The following is a 16,500-nucleotide window of genomic DNA, read 5'->3' as shown; positions in this document are numbered from 1 at the left end:
ATGATTGTTTTCTGTTCTTTAGAGCAAATAATTCTCAAGCTGTGAAGATGAAGAATATTTTGAATATTTATGAGAAAGCATCTGGGCAGATTGTGAATCTTCAAAAGTCAGAATTTTTTTGCAGTAAAAATGTTTCTAGTACTGATCATAACAATATTGCTGATATACTCGGAGTTCGAGTAGTCTTGGGAACGGGGAAGTATCTTGGATTGTCCTCTATGATTGGTAGAAGTAAGAAAGCAACTTTCGGGTTTATTAAAGATAGAATTTGGAAAAAGATTAATTCCTGGAGTAGCAAGTGCCTTTCTAAGGTTGGTCGAGAGGTTTTAATTAAATCGGTGCTTCAAACCATACCAACCTACTTCATGAGTCTGTTTACTCTACCATCGTCTTTGTGTGATGAAATTGAAAAAAATGTTAAATTCTTTTTGGTGGGGTCACTCAGGGTCACAGAACAAAGGAATTAATTGGCTATCATGGGACAAACTTTCCATGCAAAAAAAAGATAGCGGTATGGGTTTTAAAAGTCTAGGAACTTTTAATACTGCTATGATGGGGAAGCAAGGGTGGAGAATTATGACTAACCCGGACACACTCATCTCTAGGATGTATAAAGCCAAGTATTTTTCGAGATGCAATTTTCTTGACTCAACTTTAGGCCATAATCCTAGTTTTGTTTGGCGAAGTATCTGCAACTCCAAATTTATTTTAAGAGCGGGCAACAGATGGCGAATAGGTGATGGGAGCTCTATATCTGTGTGGAATAATAATTGGTTACTAGATAATATTATTATTACACCGTCTATCAGTGATGGTTCTCCTTTAGCACATTTGCGAGTAAAGGACTGCCTGCTACAAGATCTAAAAGCCTGGAATGTTCCTTTTCTGCAAGCTAATTTTAGTCCACAGTTGGTGGAAAACATAATACAAACACCTCTATATCCTTCTGTGACAGAAGATCGTTTAGTTTGGAAAAAGGAAATAGATGGTGAATACTCGGTTCAGAGTGCATATCGTATGTGTATGCAGGAAATTTTTGATGTATCTCATTTTAAGATTTCCGGTTCTTGGGATATAATTTGGAGACTAAAAATGCCGTCTCGAGTTTAAAACTTTATTTGGAGAATTTGTAGGAATTTTATTCCAACTCGAATGCGACTCTGAGACAAAGGGGTTAATTGTGATACTGTTTGTTCATTGTGTAACTCGGAAGAAGAGGATACTTTTCACCTCTTTTTTCATTGCCCAAGTAGCTTTTCTGTTTGGAGTATGTGGGAAGGATACTCTTCCATTTCTGCTATTTTAAGCCAAGGCTATGACAACAAAACAATTGTTTTTAAAATTCTGTAGGTGTTGGCAGCCGAAGATGCAGCAGCCTTTTGTTGCATTCTTTGGAGCATTTGGAAGCAAATGAATAAGGTGTGGAATAAGGTTACAAATGCAAACACCTTTGTTCTATCTCGCGCGAAAGACAGCTTGTATGAGTGGAAATTGGCTAGAAATCTGCAGCAAACATATATTGTGCCTCGGCAGCAACATGGTAATATTTGTTGGACAAAACCAAACGCAGGTAGATACAAATGCAATATTGATGCATCCTTTCCGAAGCAGCTGAATAAGGTTGGATTAGGTATGTGTATTAGAGATGAACATGGTACTTTTGTCCAAGCAAAAACTGATTGGTTTAGTCCCATATGTGAAGTTCATATTGGAGAAGCTCTTGGGTTAACTTCAGCACTAAAGTGGGTGCATGAGCTCAACTTGGGACCTATTGACTTTGAGATGGATGCGAAGAGAGTGGTGGATGGTTTTTTATCTTCTCGACATGATGTTACTGAATTTGGTATCATTATTCAAAATTGTAAAACTCTCTTTAGGCATTATTATGAAAACTCGACTGTTGAGTTTGTACGGAGACAAGCAAATGAGGTTGCTCATAAATTAGCCAAGGCGACCTTATTGTTAACTAGTCTCCAGGTTCTATTTGAAATACCAGATTGTATTAAAAACACTTTGATTAATGAAATGCTATAAGTTTGTTTTCTCTCAAAAAATAAAAGGCTTAATAGCAGTTTTGACCCCTTGACTAAAAGGGTCAAGTTAACCAGTGCCCCCGGGGCACTGGTTAAGGAAGCCAAAAGTGGAAATTTTAAGTCAAAAAGAACACTTTTTAAGCTTTTAATGCAATGACAACACAACTTTCAATGCAAGATACTACTATATTTAACTCCTTAACCAGTGCCCCGGGGGCACTGGTTCACATTTCCCTAACTAAAATAATTTGATTTTGGCCCCCTATGTTTTGCCCCCTTTGCACTTTTGGCCCCCTAGGCCAATTTTGACCAAGTCAATGCTGACGTGTCGCCACGTGTGTAATTTTTTTTATTTTTTATAATTATTAAAAAAATAAAAAATACTTTTTAAATTTTTTTTAATTAAAAAAATACTTTTTTTTTTATTTTTTAATTAAAAAATAAAAAAAATACTTTTTTAAAGATTTTTTAATTAAAAGAATATAAATAAAAAATAAAAAAAATTACAAATGTGCCGCCACGTCAGCATTGACTTGGTCAAAATTGGCCTAGGGGGCCAAAAGTGCAAAGGGGGCAAAACATAGGGGGCCAAAATCAAATTATTTTAGTTAGGAGGCCAAAATCACAACTTCTATAAACATAGGAGGCTGCTATTACTAATTTATGATATGATGAAGACGACATCATTGTTTTAGTTCTCCTAAAAAAACATTGTTTTAGTTGTTCTATGACATCAAAAATCTTAAAACCTAATGAAAGTATACACTACATAGGTACCACTCACATGACAAACATCTTGTATGGACAAGAAAAGAAGAGGAGTTTCAAAGAAAAGCAACACAAACCAGAAATATTGGTTAGGCACGTGCGTAGGGTATAACAAAAATGCAACCGGACACGTGTCAGTTTGTAAAAGCAAAGCTGACTGTGGACCAATAGAAACACAGTAACTGATCGGATCTTAAACACCCACCTCCCAACCACGAACTATATTTCCATGCCACGTGTCGGTTTCTCCGTCGTACCTAAATTAATTAAATAAAAAAAATAAAATTGTTCGTGCAAGTTGAAGGAAGAAGAGTCTTCTGGAATCAAAAACTAATCCCATCCCAAACAACGCGAAAAAAAAGCTTCCAATAATCACTTCTTGCTCAAATCACGTTTTGGTAACTAACTTCACTTCTTTCTTCTTCTTCTTCTTCTTCTTTAGTTTATCAATATGAGCAAAACTATCTTCTAACTCAGCTTCTTTGTACTATTTTTTTTAAGTAATTTATGATTAATTTTACTTAAGAGCTTCTAATTCACTCCATTTATATCTATGAGATTTACTTGCTTTTATTGTGTTATTTTTACTAATTACTAGTTAAATAAGTTGGTAGTTATTTTTTCATGCTTTAGTTTTATTTTAGTTGCTGTGATTTTCACTCTATTTTTTAATTTTTGTAAATTTTGATTTGATTAGAACGTAGAAATCTGGTTGATGTAGTGTTTGGATAATAAGGAAACGGTGAAAATGAACTTCCAATATTTTGGATCTTCAATTTTTGTTTGTTTCCTTGCTCATTTTATTTTCTAAATAATTTTTAATATCAATTAATTACTACGCGCGTTTTTGGATTGACTTATTTGAGGTTATTCACTGATATAAACATTTATGAGGTTGTTTCAGGGAACCTTTTTTTTTTTTGGTGACAACTTACAAAGGAAGTTGTTTTCAACTTATTTTCATCAAGATAGTTTATGAAGAAAGCTTATAGCTTATTCAAAAACATTTTAACTTTATAAGTTGGTTATCCAAACAGAGCCTGTGTTGTAAGTTGAAGTTAATTGAACTTAATAATATTTAGATAAATGATATTTGTACAACCATTTTATGGCAACTTTCTCTCTCATACTCACATTATGTTTTTACTTATATCTCCATTGCTTTGATTTTCGTGCCAATACCTATTTTTTCTTTGTAAATCAATGTTTTTCAAATAAGTTGTCAATCAAATGATTGTTCGAATAACACATCTCTAATATTTATTAGCTATGCTTTATGCTTAAAGTTAAGAAGATTTTTTTCGCCATTGGTTACCCTTGTTTCATGTTTTTATAGAAAGATAAATATTGGCTTAATTGCAATTTTGGTCCAACTATTTGCACCATATCGAGTATTTGGTCTCCCTATTTTAAAATCTGACAATTTTGGTCGTCCACGTATTTTTGAACTAAAAATTGGGGATGTGATATGTTTTAAATGACTTGGTATATGATGCGATGATGGAAAACTATCAACATCAAGGAAATTTTTATCTTAAAAACTTAATTGAAAACATATCATAATATTGTAGACCAAATATTTGATGGAGGGACCAAAACTGTCAAATTTTAAAATAAGGGACCAATTTCGCAAAATGGTGAAAATAGGGAGACTAAAACTGCAATTAAACCATAAATATAACATTTGATAATTTCGTAGCTTTCCTTAGCTAATGTATGTTTGTCAAACTGGTCTATAATTGGTGAAGGTTTTTACCAGGCTTTACTTTAACACAATGATAAAAAGTTTGTACAGCTTATGAAACTTAAAACAGGAAAGTTTTGAATCACATTTCATAATCTAGAGATACCTATAATTGCAACGGTAGTGACGGCTTTGTATTTCTTTGACTGAAAAGGTAGTAGCAGATTTATCTAAACCCTTTGACAAATTATTTTTGTACGTAAGTTTTCCAAGGTCACACTGGTTAATAGAGATCGTGGGATCACTCTAGACTCATGACTCTTAACAAGTCAACTATAAGTGTTAACCTAACCACAAGAATTCACCGCCGGTTATGAACTGTTAGTATCATCGATGGATGCTATTCATAATTTCTGAAAACAGTGGATATGTGAGTGCTGATTAGTTTAGAAAGTGATTTAGAGATTAGATGTTGAAATTACTTTATCATCAGCGATGCTATACTAAAATCATGTTTGAGTCGTAAGTGTTTCCACTATTAGATCTGTAGCACCTGACACACAATATAATTGGCATAGAACTTAATATGTGATTTCTTTCTTCCTTATAGAAATTGTTTTGTTCCTTCGTTGGCGTTTCCAATTTGTGACTTTAGATATGGTTATGATTGGTGTATTCCATGATTGAAAAATATCTTTGATGACAGGTATGCTTAATAAACATGACATTGGATCACGCCTTGAATGTATCATTAGTGGTGGATAGAAGATCCGAGAGGAATGTCAAACATCTGTATGTTTGAGGTATGAACTATTGTTAAATTCAACTCCAGTATTTGAAATACAATATTACTTTGCGGTTTTGCCACAATATACTCATAAAGCACCATAATTGTTTTTATTGTCTCCACTTGAAATTCCAATCTTAACACGATGCAGAACATACAACCGGCCCTAATTCGTTTCCATATAAGACCACAAATACGATGACATTTTTCTTGAGTCACCTTTGGACTCTGCTCTCATACACTTGTCATTCAAATTCAAAAGTGCATTTTTTATCCTGAACTTGTTAAGATGGTCGCCAGTCGGTAAATGTCTCAAACCCAAACTGGAGTAACCTTGTTACCTTGTGATCTCACGGAATAAGATACAGATGAACTGCAAATTTTTTCTGACTAGAATCAGTTAGCTATCTATTACTGATTGCACTGTTTAACTTTCCCTTTTATAGTTGTCACTTCTCAATTATAATAATGGTTCAGTTTAGGCACAGTAATCTTTACCCAGCATAAATAAGTGTTTTTTTTTCTGCATCAAATAAAAGATTTCCTCAAATTCTTTTAGACGACCTATCATTGAGAAATCATATAGGTTAAAGATTTTCCCGCTTAATTAGAGATTGTTTCTCTTTATCCCTGTAACACATTCATTGAAATGATTTTCCTTTCTTTGGCATCCCTGTGATGCCATATATTTAGTGTTGTTCCCCAGTGAGCATTTCTATGTACATTTCTAAAATAATGAAGTCAACATTGAGCAGTGTGTTGAGCTGGAGGAATTGTCACAAGTATGCTATCCTATTGCTAATGCTTGGTAGCATATCTTGGAGATAATTGAAGAATATGTATTTGTTACCCATATAATGTTAAGCATTCTGTAATCTTTTGATGATATATATTAGTATCTGATTTTGGACTTCATTCGACGCTTACATTGCTGTACTGATGTTGATCAGTAGCATAATCTTATAAGCAGGCTGTTGTTCAATCCAGGTTCAACGTGCTAGGGATTCAGAAGTGGCTTGGTAGCTATTAATAACTCCAGACACACTGCCCTTGAGAAACATATTGCCGATTAGTGGTGGGTGTAGCTGATATTAATGTTAATGTGAAGTATACAGAACTCAATCCTTGTTAAATGGTAAACTTGAAACTTATATCAGTGTACCTTCCTTCTACTCTTTGCTTGCAACAGTTCCACTTTTTTCCTATCTTGCTCAAGTCGGTTCTTTAATATCCCTTTTAACTGGTCATCAGATAAACTTCCTTGAGGTTCAATTTGAATTTTGGCATGATATGGTTCCGAGGTCAATTTTTTACCACAAGGTTATTCAGAAACCTTGCAGGGTAAAATTTCCCTCGTATAACAAAATAAATAAAAGCAAACATCTTATGAGGATGCATTATCATATGTTATTTCCTTTTTACTATTTACTATATGATAGAACATTACGGCGTCGTTCTATCCATGTAGCCGACCCCACTTAGTGGTTTGGTTGTTGTTGCTGTTGCATTTCCTTTTTACTGCTGATATCAGTAGCAGTGGGTTGTATTTTTGTTAGCTTTTGACGTACGTGCTAATTTGATGTTTTCTATTTTTCTCTTTATTGGGTTTGATTTTACGTTTTTATGGATTTGTCATTTTATGCCATGCCAGATTACATAAGTAATGTGCTTAATATATGTCTTTGTGTTACAGTTTGAAGATAACGGGTGGGGTGAATTTGATGAGAATGATGATCTCCAAGTTCCCCATTCTAGTAGCCAACACAATAATCAGTTTGTAATAGAGGGTGATGGCTGTAATAAATCACTTCATGAGATTGATGCTATAAAGAGTAGTGGTAATGTTAGTAGCTATGGAACTCTCGGTAAAGAGGAATTATACTTGCAAATTATGACCCAAAATGAAAGAATACCAGTAAAAGGTTCATGGTCTGACACACCTGAGGGTGTATTTTCGTCATGTGATGGTGACTCATACAGAGAAGCAAAAGGGCTAACTTCAGACAATACAGGCATGTCTGAGCACTGTTTCAAGAGCAGCAATATAGATTCTGGTGGTAGCGAGCTTTGTGCAGATGATACCATCTTTGAAGGCAAGTGTGTGGTGGAAGATGATAGTGCGTGTCAATATCCAATAAATGACATATCTCAAGACGATAATGAACTCAGTTTTCTTGATAATGATGGATGGCTGGATATAGGAAACTTAGACGATGTTGACAGGATGTTGTAAGAAACCCTCCAATTTGGCAGAATTTTCCCCATCTTTCCCTTTGTCTGCAAAATTAATTGATTCATCGCAATCATCATACTAATATCTAAATATCACTTTTCAATTGCAGAAGCTGTGATTTAACTTTTGGAATGGAGAGTCTCAATAATGAAGAGGAGTTCTGCTGGTTTTCTTCTTCACATGGTGCTGAGGGTTCTGATGATGCACTAAAGTCCGACATAGAGCTTCATTATGCAGAAATGAGTCCATTGAAAAACATATCAGAATACAATATGGATTCCTCAAAAGAAAACATTGGATTTCTTCCGGTCAATGGTTCAAACAAAAAGTCATCCCCTGGTGATAAGAAGATAAGATCTCAAATGGATGTGGATGACAATGTTGTCCCTGCTTCATTATCAATGTTCAGTGAATCAGACACAAAATCTGGTCATAAAGATGTCTTGGTGCCGAAAGAAAAGGTTAGTTAATTGCATTTTGTTTTGATGTGGGTTATGAATTCTTGAATTTCAAATTGTGAAGCTATATTTCGATGTGGGTTCTTTATGAAAACCACAAGGCTCATACAAATTTCCATATGATGATCCCTCAAAGGCACATGACAAAATAATTTTGACATGTGCCTCTGATCTCGTAAGTCATATATTCTAGAATGGGATTCAACCGGTCTCTGAGTGTGATCATAGATTCATCCAAGATGTTTATATTTTAGAAAAACAAACTAATCCTCCACCCTCATTTTTTACGTTAAGGAATTGAAATAATGAATTTATACAGAAATTGAAATATTTTCGTCTATAGTTTTTGTAAGATGGTTTTATGGTATATTCATGGCCTAATTTTTTTTATCCTGATTAGAGTTCTAACTAATACTAATACTGATACTGCTGAGTGTACTTTTAGGGAAGTCTAGTAATCATTCCATTTTTCGTGAATAGTGCTTTTCATGTTTCACTATTTTCACTTGATTGGAAATTGTGCTTGACCTTTATGCAGGACTCATAAATTCTTTCATTTTGAGGGTAATTTGTTGGGTCTGTCTTGTTTACAATGCAAGTTTGATTGCAAGGGTGGGTTAGTTTCTGAATGCCTGGTGTATTTTATTAGTGTGAAACTGTAAACTGAATTAAACTCTTCTGTTTCAATTTGTATATCACCAACAGTTTCTTTGTATTACAATTGCAGAAGCTTCCAAAGTCATCAGCAGGAAAGCGAAAAAATGGCAATTCTGTTCATCCTTATACTCCTCCTGAGCAATATGCAGACATAAATCAGCGGTGTGGAGCCTCTTCTAGTGGTGTTACTTCTCTTGGTAGTATCCAGAAGCATAAGCAGAACATAGATTCTAATTCTTTAGGTTGCATACTGACACAAATTCCTTCAACGCACCTAGAATTTAGTCATGCTCTAAATCACACTTCACTCTCTTCGACTTTCTCTGGATTAAGAGCTGAACATGACGGACATATGTCTCCTTCATTTATAGATTTGTCTTATGCCTCAAACATGGATAGTTCTCATGGTCATTCTTTGGTGGCTGCTGCCTCAAAAACTAATGAGAAGAGAGAAAAGTATCATAGCCATGATCACCTCTTAAGTAGGAGTTTCAAAAATGAAAAAAGGGCAAATGAAATGCTATTTCACAGTCAAGGTTCTTCTCAGCAGGTAACTCATCAATTTGAAAATGAAAATGAAGGTCATAGTAAAGTTCGAGGGGTTAGTCTAGGATTTTCTTCAGAAATAGACTCATTAACTGTACAAGAAAGCTCACCCATAAGCTCTTCTCTGGACCAAAACTCACTTGAAGCAAATAGCTTTTGCCACCTGCAACAGGTGTTGGAACAGGTATTAGAATCCTGTGATGTTCAAGTTTGTGCAAAAAATTGTTTATATATCACAAGTTCATTTTTAATTGCAAAACTGTCACCTGTTTTTACTTTGTTTTAATAAAAACATTTTTACGCGTTTCCTATGCAAAATTTTGATAACAGAAAACAAAATGAAAACAAGGAGAAGTTTTTGTAATTGAAAATGTTTTTGTAAACCAAAAGAGGCTAAGGTTTATTATCTGTATATAATATGCCACTTATTGCTGAAAAGTGAAAACCAATCACCTTTTTTTGATTGCAGTTGGATATTAAAACCAAATTGTGCATAAGGGACAGTTTATACCGTTTAGCTAAGAGTGCTGAGCAAAGACATATTATAACAAACGCAAATGGTTGCATTGGAGATGGTACTGAAGCATGCAGAGACACAATGGCTCAGGATACAAGCAGGTATTGCTCACTTTATCGCATCAGATTAATCTGTCTCGATAACAAGGTAGCTGGCCTGTTGTAAAGTGGCTTCAGAGTTTGAATGAATGTGTAACATTATTTCAAGTATTAGTAGTCGTGAGTTCTTATCTGCAATTTGTAGCGTTTCCAAAAAAATTCTTTTGTTATTCACATGCTAGACCAAAACAATTCTTTTTGGATCTATTTTAAAATAGTGTTTATGAATTAATCTTCTTTTTGATAACACATAGCTTCATTCAGGTGTACAGGGTTCATTGATATCGAAACCAACACAAATCCTATTGATCGGTCTATAGCACACTTATTGTTTCACAGGCCGACAGATCCATCAACTTTGCTTCCAAACGATATTGCACCTTTCAAATCCAATGCAGCGGTATGTTTTCATGATTTTTGACATGTTTCAATGAAGTAGAAAGCTATTGTTTGGTCCTAGCCTCATTTTCTGGTTTAACTGACAGATACATGAATCAGCAAGCAATCCAGGAAAGGCTGAGAATCAGTTCTTTCAGGAAGATTCTTCTACCGATGTAGAGAAAAAGCTTTTAGGGAGTAACACCTAGTGAAAGTGAAACCAACTTTGGCACATCATGCTGTGTAGTTTATAGTTTTCATGCCATCGTATAAGATGATGTATAATTATTTCGGGTTTACTTGGAATTTTAATTCGCAATCCAGTTTTGCATTGAATGCCATGACACTGATGTACATTTGTAATTTGTAACGTGATACTGATGCACATTTTACATTTGTGCTGATCATAAGGGAGCAATATATGATGCATAGTAGTGTTACACTCAATTATTTTCATGTGTAAGACCACCAAAATCTTGTGCAGCAGGTGGTTATTTAACTACCTTTGTATCTTTAAGCAAAAGATATAAGTGAATCACTGTTTTCATCTTTGAAATTATAGACGTTGTGTAATTTAATCTCTCAATCACTACAATTTCGAAGACTAAAATATTTGATTTGTTTGGCAAGATATATAGTAAATTTTTGACAAGATGCAAACACATGAGCTGCATTTGATCATATATCTTTTATTCTTCTCATATAATTAAATGCCAAATTAAAAATGGGTTTAAGTCTTCATATTGAGACAGAAACAAACATCATAGAAGTATGTAACTTTATTCTTTTGGTGCACTGTACCCTGATATCAAAAACAAAAAGAACATGTTATAGGTTTAGACATCCAACCTTAATTTGATAATCTATCTATCAACCTATCTATCTTTCATCTCCAATAAACATCCCTGAGTTACTAGTTGAAAAGGAATCATCAGTTAGAGACACATCACAAGACACATCATCCTCATCTTCTGACATCAAGTGTACCTGTTGTATTTTCTCCACTTCTCTAACAACCTCTTTCATCTCAGGACGTTTCTCTGGGAACCTTTCAATACATCTCATTGCTATCTGCAACAACCTTAACATCCCAGGAAGAGCACTCTTTTGACAAGATATTTCTTTGTCAAATATTTCAGCTGTCCATTCTTCTCTCACAGCTCTATGAACCCAACTACAAAGATCCACACCATTAGTCCCTTGTGGAGCTGAGCACATAGAAACTTTCCCAGTTACAAGTTCTATTAAAAGTGATCCATAACTCCAAACATCTGATTGCATTGTAACTTTTCTTGCATAACCATATTCAGGTGATTTGTAAACAACCATATGTTGAGCTGCTATTGGTTGTGCTATTAACGCGGCAAGGCTAAAGTCAGATACAAAAACTGAATCATTTTCATCAAATAGTACATTTGAAGACTTCAAATTTCCATGAGGGACAATGTTATGGATCTTGTTGTTGAGGTGAAGGTATTCCAGTGCTCGAGCCACGCCTCTTGCCACTGATAATCTTGAGTTCCAATTGAATGGAACCCTGTTTCCATCTCTTCCATCTGATAAAGTCATGCACAATTTGGTTACTAATTCATTATTGTGACAAAAATCCCTTTGTAACTATACATTATTGTCATATATGATTGTGAATTTAGCATGAAAACCTATGTTAAGACTATGTAAAACTTTAACATGCAAGTTTTCTTTATACTTTGATCAAAGAAAACATTTTGCTTGAAAATTGTTTGAAACTTTAACACCAATTAGTGGCGCTAGTCATAAGCTAAAAGCTCATGGTATTGCCCGTCCTTACAACTGATACTGCGACCCAATCGATGTCGGTTCAATAAAAAATAAGGAAAATATTAGTGTCTCAAAACTCAACTTATATATGTTTTCTTGAAACTAATGTACAGATTCAGAATGAAAAAAAGGAGCAAGTTGATGTAAATTACCATGAAGTCGTGAGAAAAGGTTTCCATTCTGTGCATATCTATAGAGCATTAGCTTCTCATCTCTGGAATGATAGTAAGCAAGCAAAGGCAACAAATTAGGGTGTTTAAGATCAGCAATCATTTTCACTATCTTTGCAAATTCCTCCTTAGTGAATGGTTTTAAGTCTCTTAACCTCTTTACAACAATGGTAGGTCCATTATTCAACATAGCCTTATAACTATTCCCCATAATTCCATGACCTAATGCCTCAGCAGAAGCTCTAAGAAGTTCTCCCATTTGAAATTTTGTCTCATCATTAAAGAACATTAACTCCTTTCTCTCTTCTACTGTCATCATTGTTGTTCCTTCTCCTATCTCTATCCTCTTCTCAATACTTGTTTCAACATCTTTCTCTTGTTCATGAAATGTGTTAATGTGTCCTTTGACTATTCTGTTGAGCTTTTTTGATGTGTTATAGTAAAGAATCAATAGCAATATAATTGCAAGAAGAAGAACCACGTTGAGTATTAATAATAAAAGATTGGAATTGTTGTTGTTTTTATCGTCCGAAGATTTATTTTGGACTTCACTATCCCCTTTAGGTCCTTCTTGAGCCATTGCAAGAACTGAAAAAGCAACAAGTTGAAGAACAAAAAGGGGAAACCTCATTATGAAGTTGAGATTGAAAGAAGTATTGTAGCTATGACATAGAAAATTTAGTAGTGAAACTGAAAATGAATCATGAGACTCATTTCTATCTTCTTTTCAATATACCTAATTAGTCACTCCTAGTTGAAGACAATAACAAGGGCATCTACCTATTGATATTCTTTTCAGAATAATAAGATATATGACATGATGTGATTTACTACATAGTTTGATACAAAAACAACCTTGGACATGTCGTGTAAAGCTGTATATGAACTTGAAAAAGGTTGGATTCTTCTTGCTATGTTTTTCAGTCTGGACGGCCAGTGAAAAATTTGTTTGTATTATTAGTATATAATAATACATATCACACTTTTCTTTTAATAATTTTACACTTTCAACATTTTTAGTTTGGTCAACAAAAATAAAAAGAGAAAACAAAAACAAACTATAAGTAAATATTGTACACTTAAATCAATGGCAAACATTCCAACCATACAAACAAATCAATAAAACCACATATGCACTTAGTTGAAAGCAGAACATATCTTGCGAATTTCACCATCAACACCGGTCTTCACTCCAATGTTGCTCATCTTCACCATTGATTTTCCAAATTCAACATTAAATCTTAATCCAAGTAACCCTCTTATACCCAAGTATCTTTGTACAGATGTCTTTGTGGAAGCATCATTCCACAATGCTTGATCAGATTGAAGAATTCCGCGTCCGTTTCTCAGATTAGCATAGTAAGAATTATCAAATTTGTTTTGACTTCCAGTATCCAATGCAATTCTGTTTGTAGCACCACTGTTTTGAGGGCATAGTGTTTGTAATTGTGAAAGAAATGAAGGGTCTGTTGAAGGATCAGCTGCACCATTTGTAGTGAAGTTTCTCAATCTGTTGCTGAAGAATTGACATGCTGTTGTACCGATTGTATGTCCACCTATGATATATTCATTGAATATTAATGCAACTTTAAAATGTAATTCTAGAGTGGTAAATAAATTTTGAAAATATTTAGATCTCTTACCAACTAGGGTGACAAGGTCTTGAGTGTTGAGGCCTTTTGCTGAAAACTTTTGTTTCTGGACATCAACAGAATCGCTAGGAGCAGGCAAGTTATTGACATCAGAAGCCTGTGACACGCGTCCGTCTCTGCGCCCAGTAGGAACTTGCCAACTAAGACCGCCACTCTACAATGCATACATAAATCAATTAGGTCCACATTTCAACAAATTATGAACTTATTAGAAAAGTTGAATTATTCATATAAAAAAAAATGAATATTGATCTTTAATTTTAATGACTAAATTCCATGAACATAAAATTTATATTTGTGTAACTAATTCAACATTTTCTAGCAGTATCTCCTTTACTATCATTTGTACAATATATAGTTAACTTAGATAATTACCAGAACAACAGAATCACGAGCTGCAAGGGCAAGGATATCCGCACAAGAGACAACACCAGGACATGCAGCCTCGAGTTTTGTCTTAGCATCATCAATAACTTCAAAACCTCTTAAACCAAGGTTTGGAAATGCTGTTCTCTCAGTGCCAGGACCGGCAATGAGAACAGAAGCGTCACAACCTTGGACAAAACAATCATGAAAGTGCATCCTAAGTAAACCAGGTGCTAAAGAAGAATCAGAGTTAACATGAGATGTAACTGTGGACTTAACAATGGATTCTGCTTGAGAACATGTACTTGAATAGAATGCTACACGTGTCCCTTGGCCATGCACCAATGTGTTCACAATACCCAAAACAAGCAAAATAAACACAACCTTAAGCAAACTACCCTCCATATATTTTTGTAAGAAATTTAAGAAGAAGTTATAATTAAGTGAACTAAAATTTATTTATGAAAGGAAAGGTGTAATGGTTTAGAAGTTTAGGCTTTGGACGAATATAAAAGAGCTTTGTATATTAATGGTGTGAAATGCAATGCAAATGACATGCATGGGATGGAAGTATTTATATGGAAAATAGGGTTGGGCTTTTGGGGTCGATCGAAATAAAGAGAATGAGTAAGCAAAGAAATAATAATTGAGGCAGCTAAAAATAATTGAAATGATCTATATATGGATAATTTGATATAATATATGTATGTATATATGGTGGGTGGGTGTGGGAATGAGACTGAGTAATATGTGGATGCTATACAATATACGAATGAGTAAATATATGTAAGGATGGGGATGAGACTGATAATTTGAAATATATGGGTTTCTTTATTAAAAAACATAAACTCTCTCAAACATTCATACGATTTCAATATCAATAATTGTAAGGGTGAATATAATAGAGGCAACCAAAAAATCATGCATAAGACAACTAAAAAAAATAATTGTAAGGGTGAATATATATATATATATATATATATATATATATATATATATATTTAAGGGTGAATAATTGTAAGGGTGAATATGTAAAAATAATACATATTTTGATAAATTATATTACAGTTACTATTTTTCTTAATACTCACTAAGAAACTGAGAGAATAATTGATGATTATTTTGATCGACTAATTAATTAAATTGAAATACAAACCTACAATATGAGATGAATACAATGATTCACTCAATTTTTTAATTTAATCGAATAAAAATTGTAAGTCAATCAACCAGGCCCATCCTCTGAAAAAGTAAACGCGTGATGCTGTCATGCAAGACAGACATCGTTGTTGAAATCATCCAATCATCAATCATATAGTAGAATATCTGCGTGGGACAAAACGAGTAGCTAAGCCATTCAAACGAAAGATCTTATTTTTATATAAAACATTTAGAGTGAGGGAATGATATCTTAAGATGATCCTGAATGGTGATGTCTTTACTGTTTAAGACTTGATATCTAATAAGTATCTTGAGGTCTTCTAAGACTTATGGTCTCACTTAAGACCACATTCTTATTTTTATATAAAACATTTAGAGTGAGGGAATGATATCTTAAGATGATCCTGAATGGTGATGTCTTTACTGTTTAAGACTTGATATCTAATAAGTATCTTGAGGTCTTCTAAGACTTATGGTCTCACTTAAGACCACATTCTTAAATGAATAGTTAGCAGTGAGACCAGTGGCGGAGCCAGGATTTTTATAAAGCCCGGGCGAAAAAAAAATTGCAATATATTTATAGGGGTTTACATAAGAAATTGCAAGCAAATAATAAAAAATTTAAAGAAATTGTCCAATTTATAGGGGTTTATATAAGAAATTCAAGGGGATTTACATAAGAAATTGCAAAAAATTTGGGCCTAAATTGATTGCTTATTAGGTATTCTTATTAAAAAATTGTAAAAAATGACGTATACACGTGAGATCCGTTTAAGAGCTCTAAATTGGGGGTCCCATTGTGGATGATCGGTAGGAAAAAAAATTATGTTCAAAGAGGATTAATAAAATGATTTACATTTATATACCTTTGAATACTAGCGAAACTTAAATATGAAACTTTTGTACTAAAATTTATATTTTTATCGTTCTAAACAAAGTGTCCTTCTATTTTGTGTTGAACTGCGCAACTACATAGATTAATCTATCAAATTACATAGAGTGATAATACATAGACATACATATGTGACATACATCCCTTAAACTCCCACACATAAATGCAACATGTGACAATGTGGGTCCAAAATAACTACATATCCTTTATTACACATTACCAAAATACCCTCCCACATAGGGTGTGTACAAAAGTAGTATGGAAAAATGGTGTCTATCTATATTTTGCCAATTACATATG

The 16,500-nt window shown here is 33.8% G+C and overlaps 4 protein-coding genes across 12 annotated transcripts; 2 read left to right on the top strand and 2 right to left on the bottom strand.

Moving 5' to 3' along the window:
- The first annotated feature begins 513 nt into the window (after positions 1-513).
- On the top strand, positions 514-2,034 carry LOC146943571 (uncharacterized). The gene is made up of 3 exons (XM_085747720.1): positions 514-1,015; positions 1,134-1,267; positions 1,351-2,034. The coding sequence occupies exons 1-3, from the start codon at positions 514-516 to the stop codon at positions 2,032-2,034; spliced, it is 1,320 nt and encodes a 439-aa protein (XP_085603846.1).
- A 1,062-nt stretch (positions 2,035-3,096) lies between these two features.
- Positions 3,097-10,606, top strand: LOC146943570 (protein LNK1-like). 9 transcript variants are annotated; one of them, XM_085741842.1, is made up of 9 exons: positions 3,097-3,199; positions 5,192-5,288; positions 6,260-6,407; positions 6,966-7,501; positions 7,615-7,966; positions 8,691-9,350; positions 9,636-9,784; positions 10,046-10,181; positions 10,267-10,606. In XM_085741842.1, the coding sequence occupies exons 3-9, from the start codon at positions 6,405-6,407 to the stop codon at positions 10,366-10,368; spliced, it is 1,938 nt and encodes a 645-aa protein (XP_085597968.1). In that variant the 5' UTR covers positions 3,097-3,199; positions 5,192-5,288; positions 6,260-6,404; the 3' UTR covers positions 10,369-10,606. The 9 variants fall into 9 exon arrangements, with proteins under 9 accessions (XP_085597968.1, XP_085597969.1, XP_085597972.1 ...); XM_085741843.1 differs by having other exon boundaries at positions 6,243-6,407; XM_085741846.1 differs by having other exon boundaries at positions 6,223-6,407.
- A 315-nt stretch (positions 10,607-10,921) lies between these two features.
- Positions 10,922-12,760, bottom strand: LOC146943569 (putative inactive receptor kinase At2g26730). The gene is made up of 2 exons (XM_085741849.1): positions 12,112-12,760; positions 10,922-11,715 (listed from the first exon to the last, which is right to left on the bottom strand). Exons 1-2 carry the CDS (start codon positions 12,758-12,760, stop codon positions 11,039-11,041), a joined length of 1,326 nt encoding a protein of 441 aa, XP_085597975.1. The 3' UTR covers positions 10,922-11,038.
- Positions 12,761-13,066: 306 nt separating this feature from the next.
- Positions 13,067-14,793, bottom strand: LOC146943568 (cationic peroxidase 2-like). The gene is made up of 3 exons (XM_085741839.1): positions 14,157-14,793; positions 13,773-13,935; positions 13,067-13,685 (listed from the first exon to the last, which is right to left on the bottom strand). Exons 1-3 carry the CDS (start codon positions 14,550-14,552, stop codon positions 13,267-13,269), a joined length of 978 nt encoding a protein of 325 aa, XP_085597965.1. The 5' UTR covers positions 14,553-14,793; the 3' UTR covers positions 13,067-13,266.
- Between the last annotated feature and the right edge of the window lie 1,707 nt (positions 14,794-16,500).

The sequence above is a fragment of the Medicago sativa genome, chromosome 2 (genome assembly GCF_051527215.1).
Source record: "Medicago sativa cultivar Bolivia chromosome 2, Bolivia_mono, whole genome shotgun sequence".
Classification (NCBI taxonomy): Eukaryota; Viridiplantae; Streptophyta; class Magnoliopsida; order Fabales; family Fabaceae; genus Medicago; species Medicago sativa.
This window is presented reverse-complemented; position numbering and strand designations above follow the sequence as displayed.

What these genes read in the sequence shown, in the direction of transcription:
- LOC146943571 (XM_085747720.1), top strand. Translation starts at nt 514, where the DNA reads ATGGGTTTTAAAAGTCTAGGAACTTTTAATACTGCTATGATGGGGAAG. An exon ending in CTCGGTTCAGAGTGCATATC is followed by an intron (nt 1,016 to 1,133) that starts GTATGTGTATGC and finishes GAGAATTTGTAG; the next exon opens with GAATTTTATTCCAACTCGAA. An exon ending in AAGTAGCTTTTCTGTTTGGA is followed by an intron (nt 1,268 to 1,350) that starts GTATGTGGGAAG and finishes AAAATTCTGTAG; the next exon opens with GTGTTGGCAGCCGAAGATGC.
- LOC146943570 (XM_085741840.1), top strand. Translation starts at nt 5,265, where the DNA reads ATGTCAAACATCTGTATGTTTGAG. An exon ending in CAAACATCTGTATGTTTGAG is followed by an intron (nt 5,289 to 6,965) that starts GTATGAACTATT and finishes TTTGTGTTACAG; the next exon opens with TTTGAAGATAACGGGTGGGG. An exon ending in ATGGCTCAGGATACAAGCAG is followed by an intron (nt 9,785 to 10,045) that starts GTATTGCTCACT and finishes AGCTTCATTCAG; the next exon opens with GTGTACAGGGTTCATTGATA.
- LOC146943569 (XM_085741849.1), bottom strand. Translation starts at nt 12,760, where the DNA reads ATGAGGTTTCCCCTTTTTGTTCTTCAACTTGTTGCTTTTTCAGTTCTT. An exon ending in CCTTTTCTCACGACTTCATG is followed by an intron (nt 11,716 to 12,111) that starts GTAATTTACATC and finishes TGACTTTATCAG; the next exon opens with ATGGAAGAGATGGAAACAGG.
- LOC146943568 (XM_085741839.1), bottom strand. Translation starts at nt 14,552, where the DNA reads ATGGAGGGTAGTTTGCTTAAGGTTGTGTTTATTTTGCTTGTTTTGGGT. An exon ending in CTCGTGATTCTGTTGTTCTG is followed by an intron (nt 13,936 to 14,156) that starts GTAATTATCTAA and finishes TATGCATTGTAG; the next exon opens with AGTGGCGGTCTTAGTTGGCA. An exon ending in AGACCTTGTCACCCTAGTTG is followed by an intron (nt 13,686 to 13,772) that starts GTAAGAGATCTA and finishes AATATATCATAG; the next exon opens with GTGGACATACAATCGGTACA.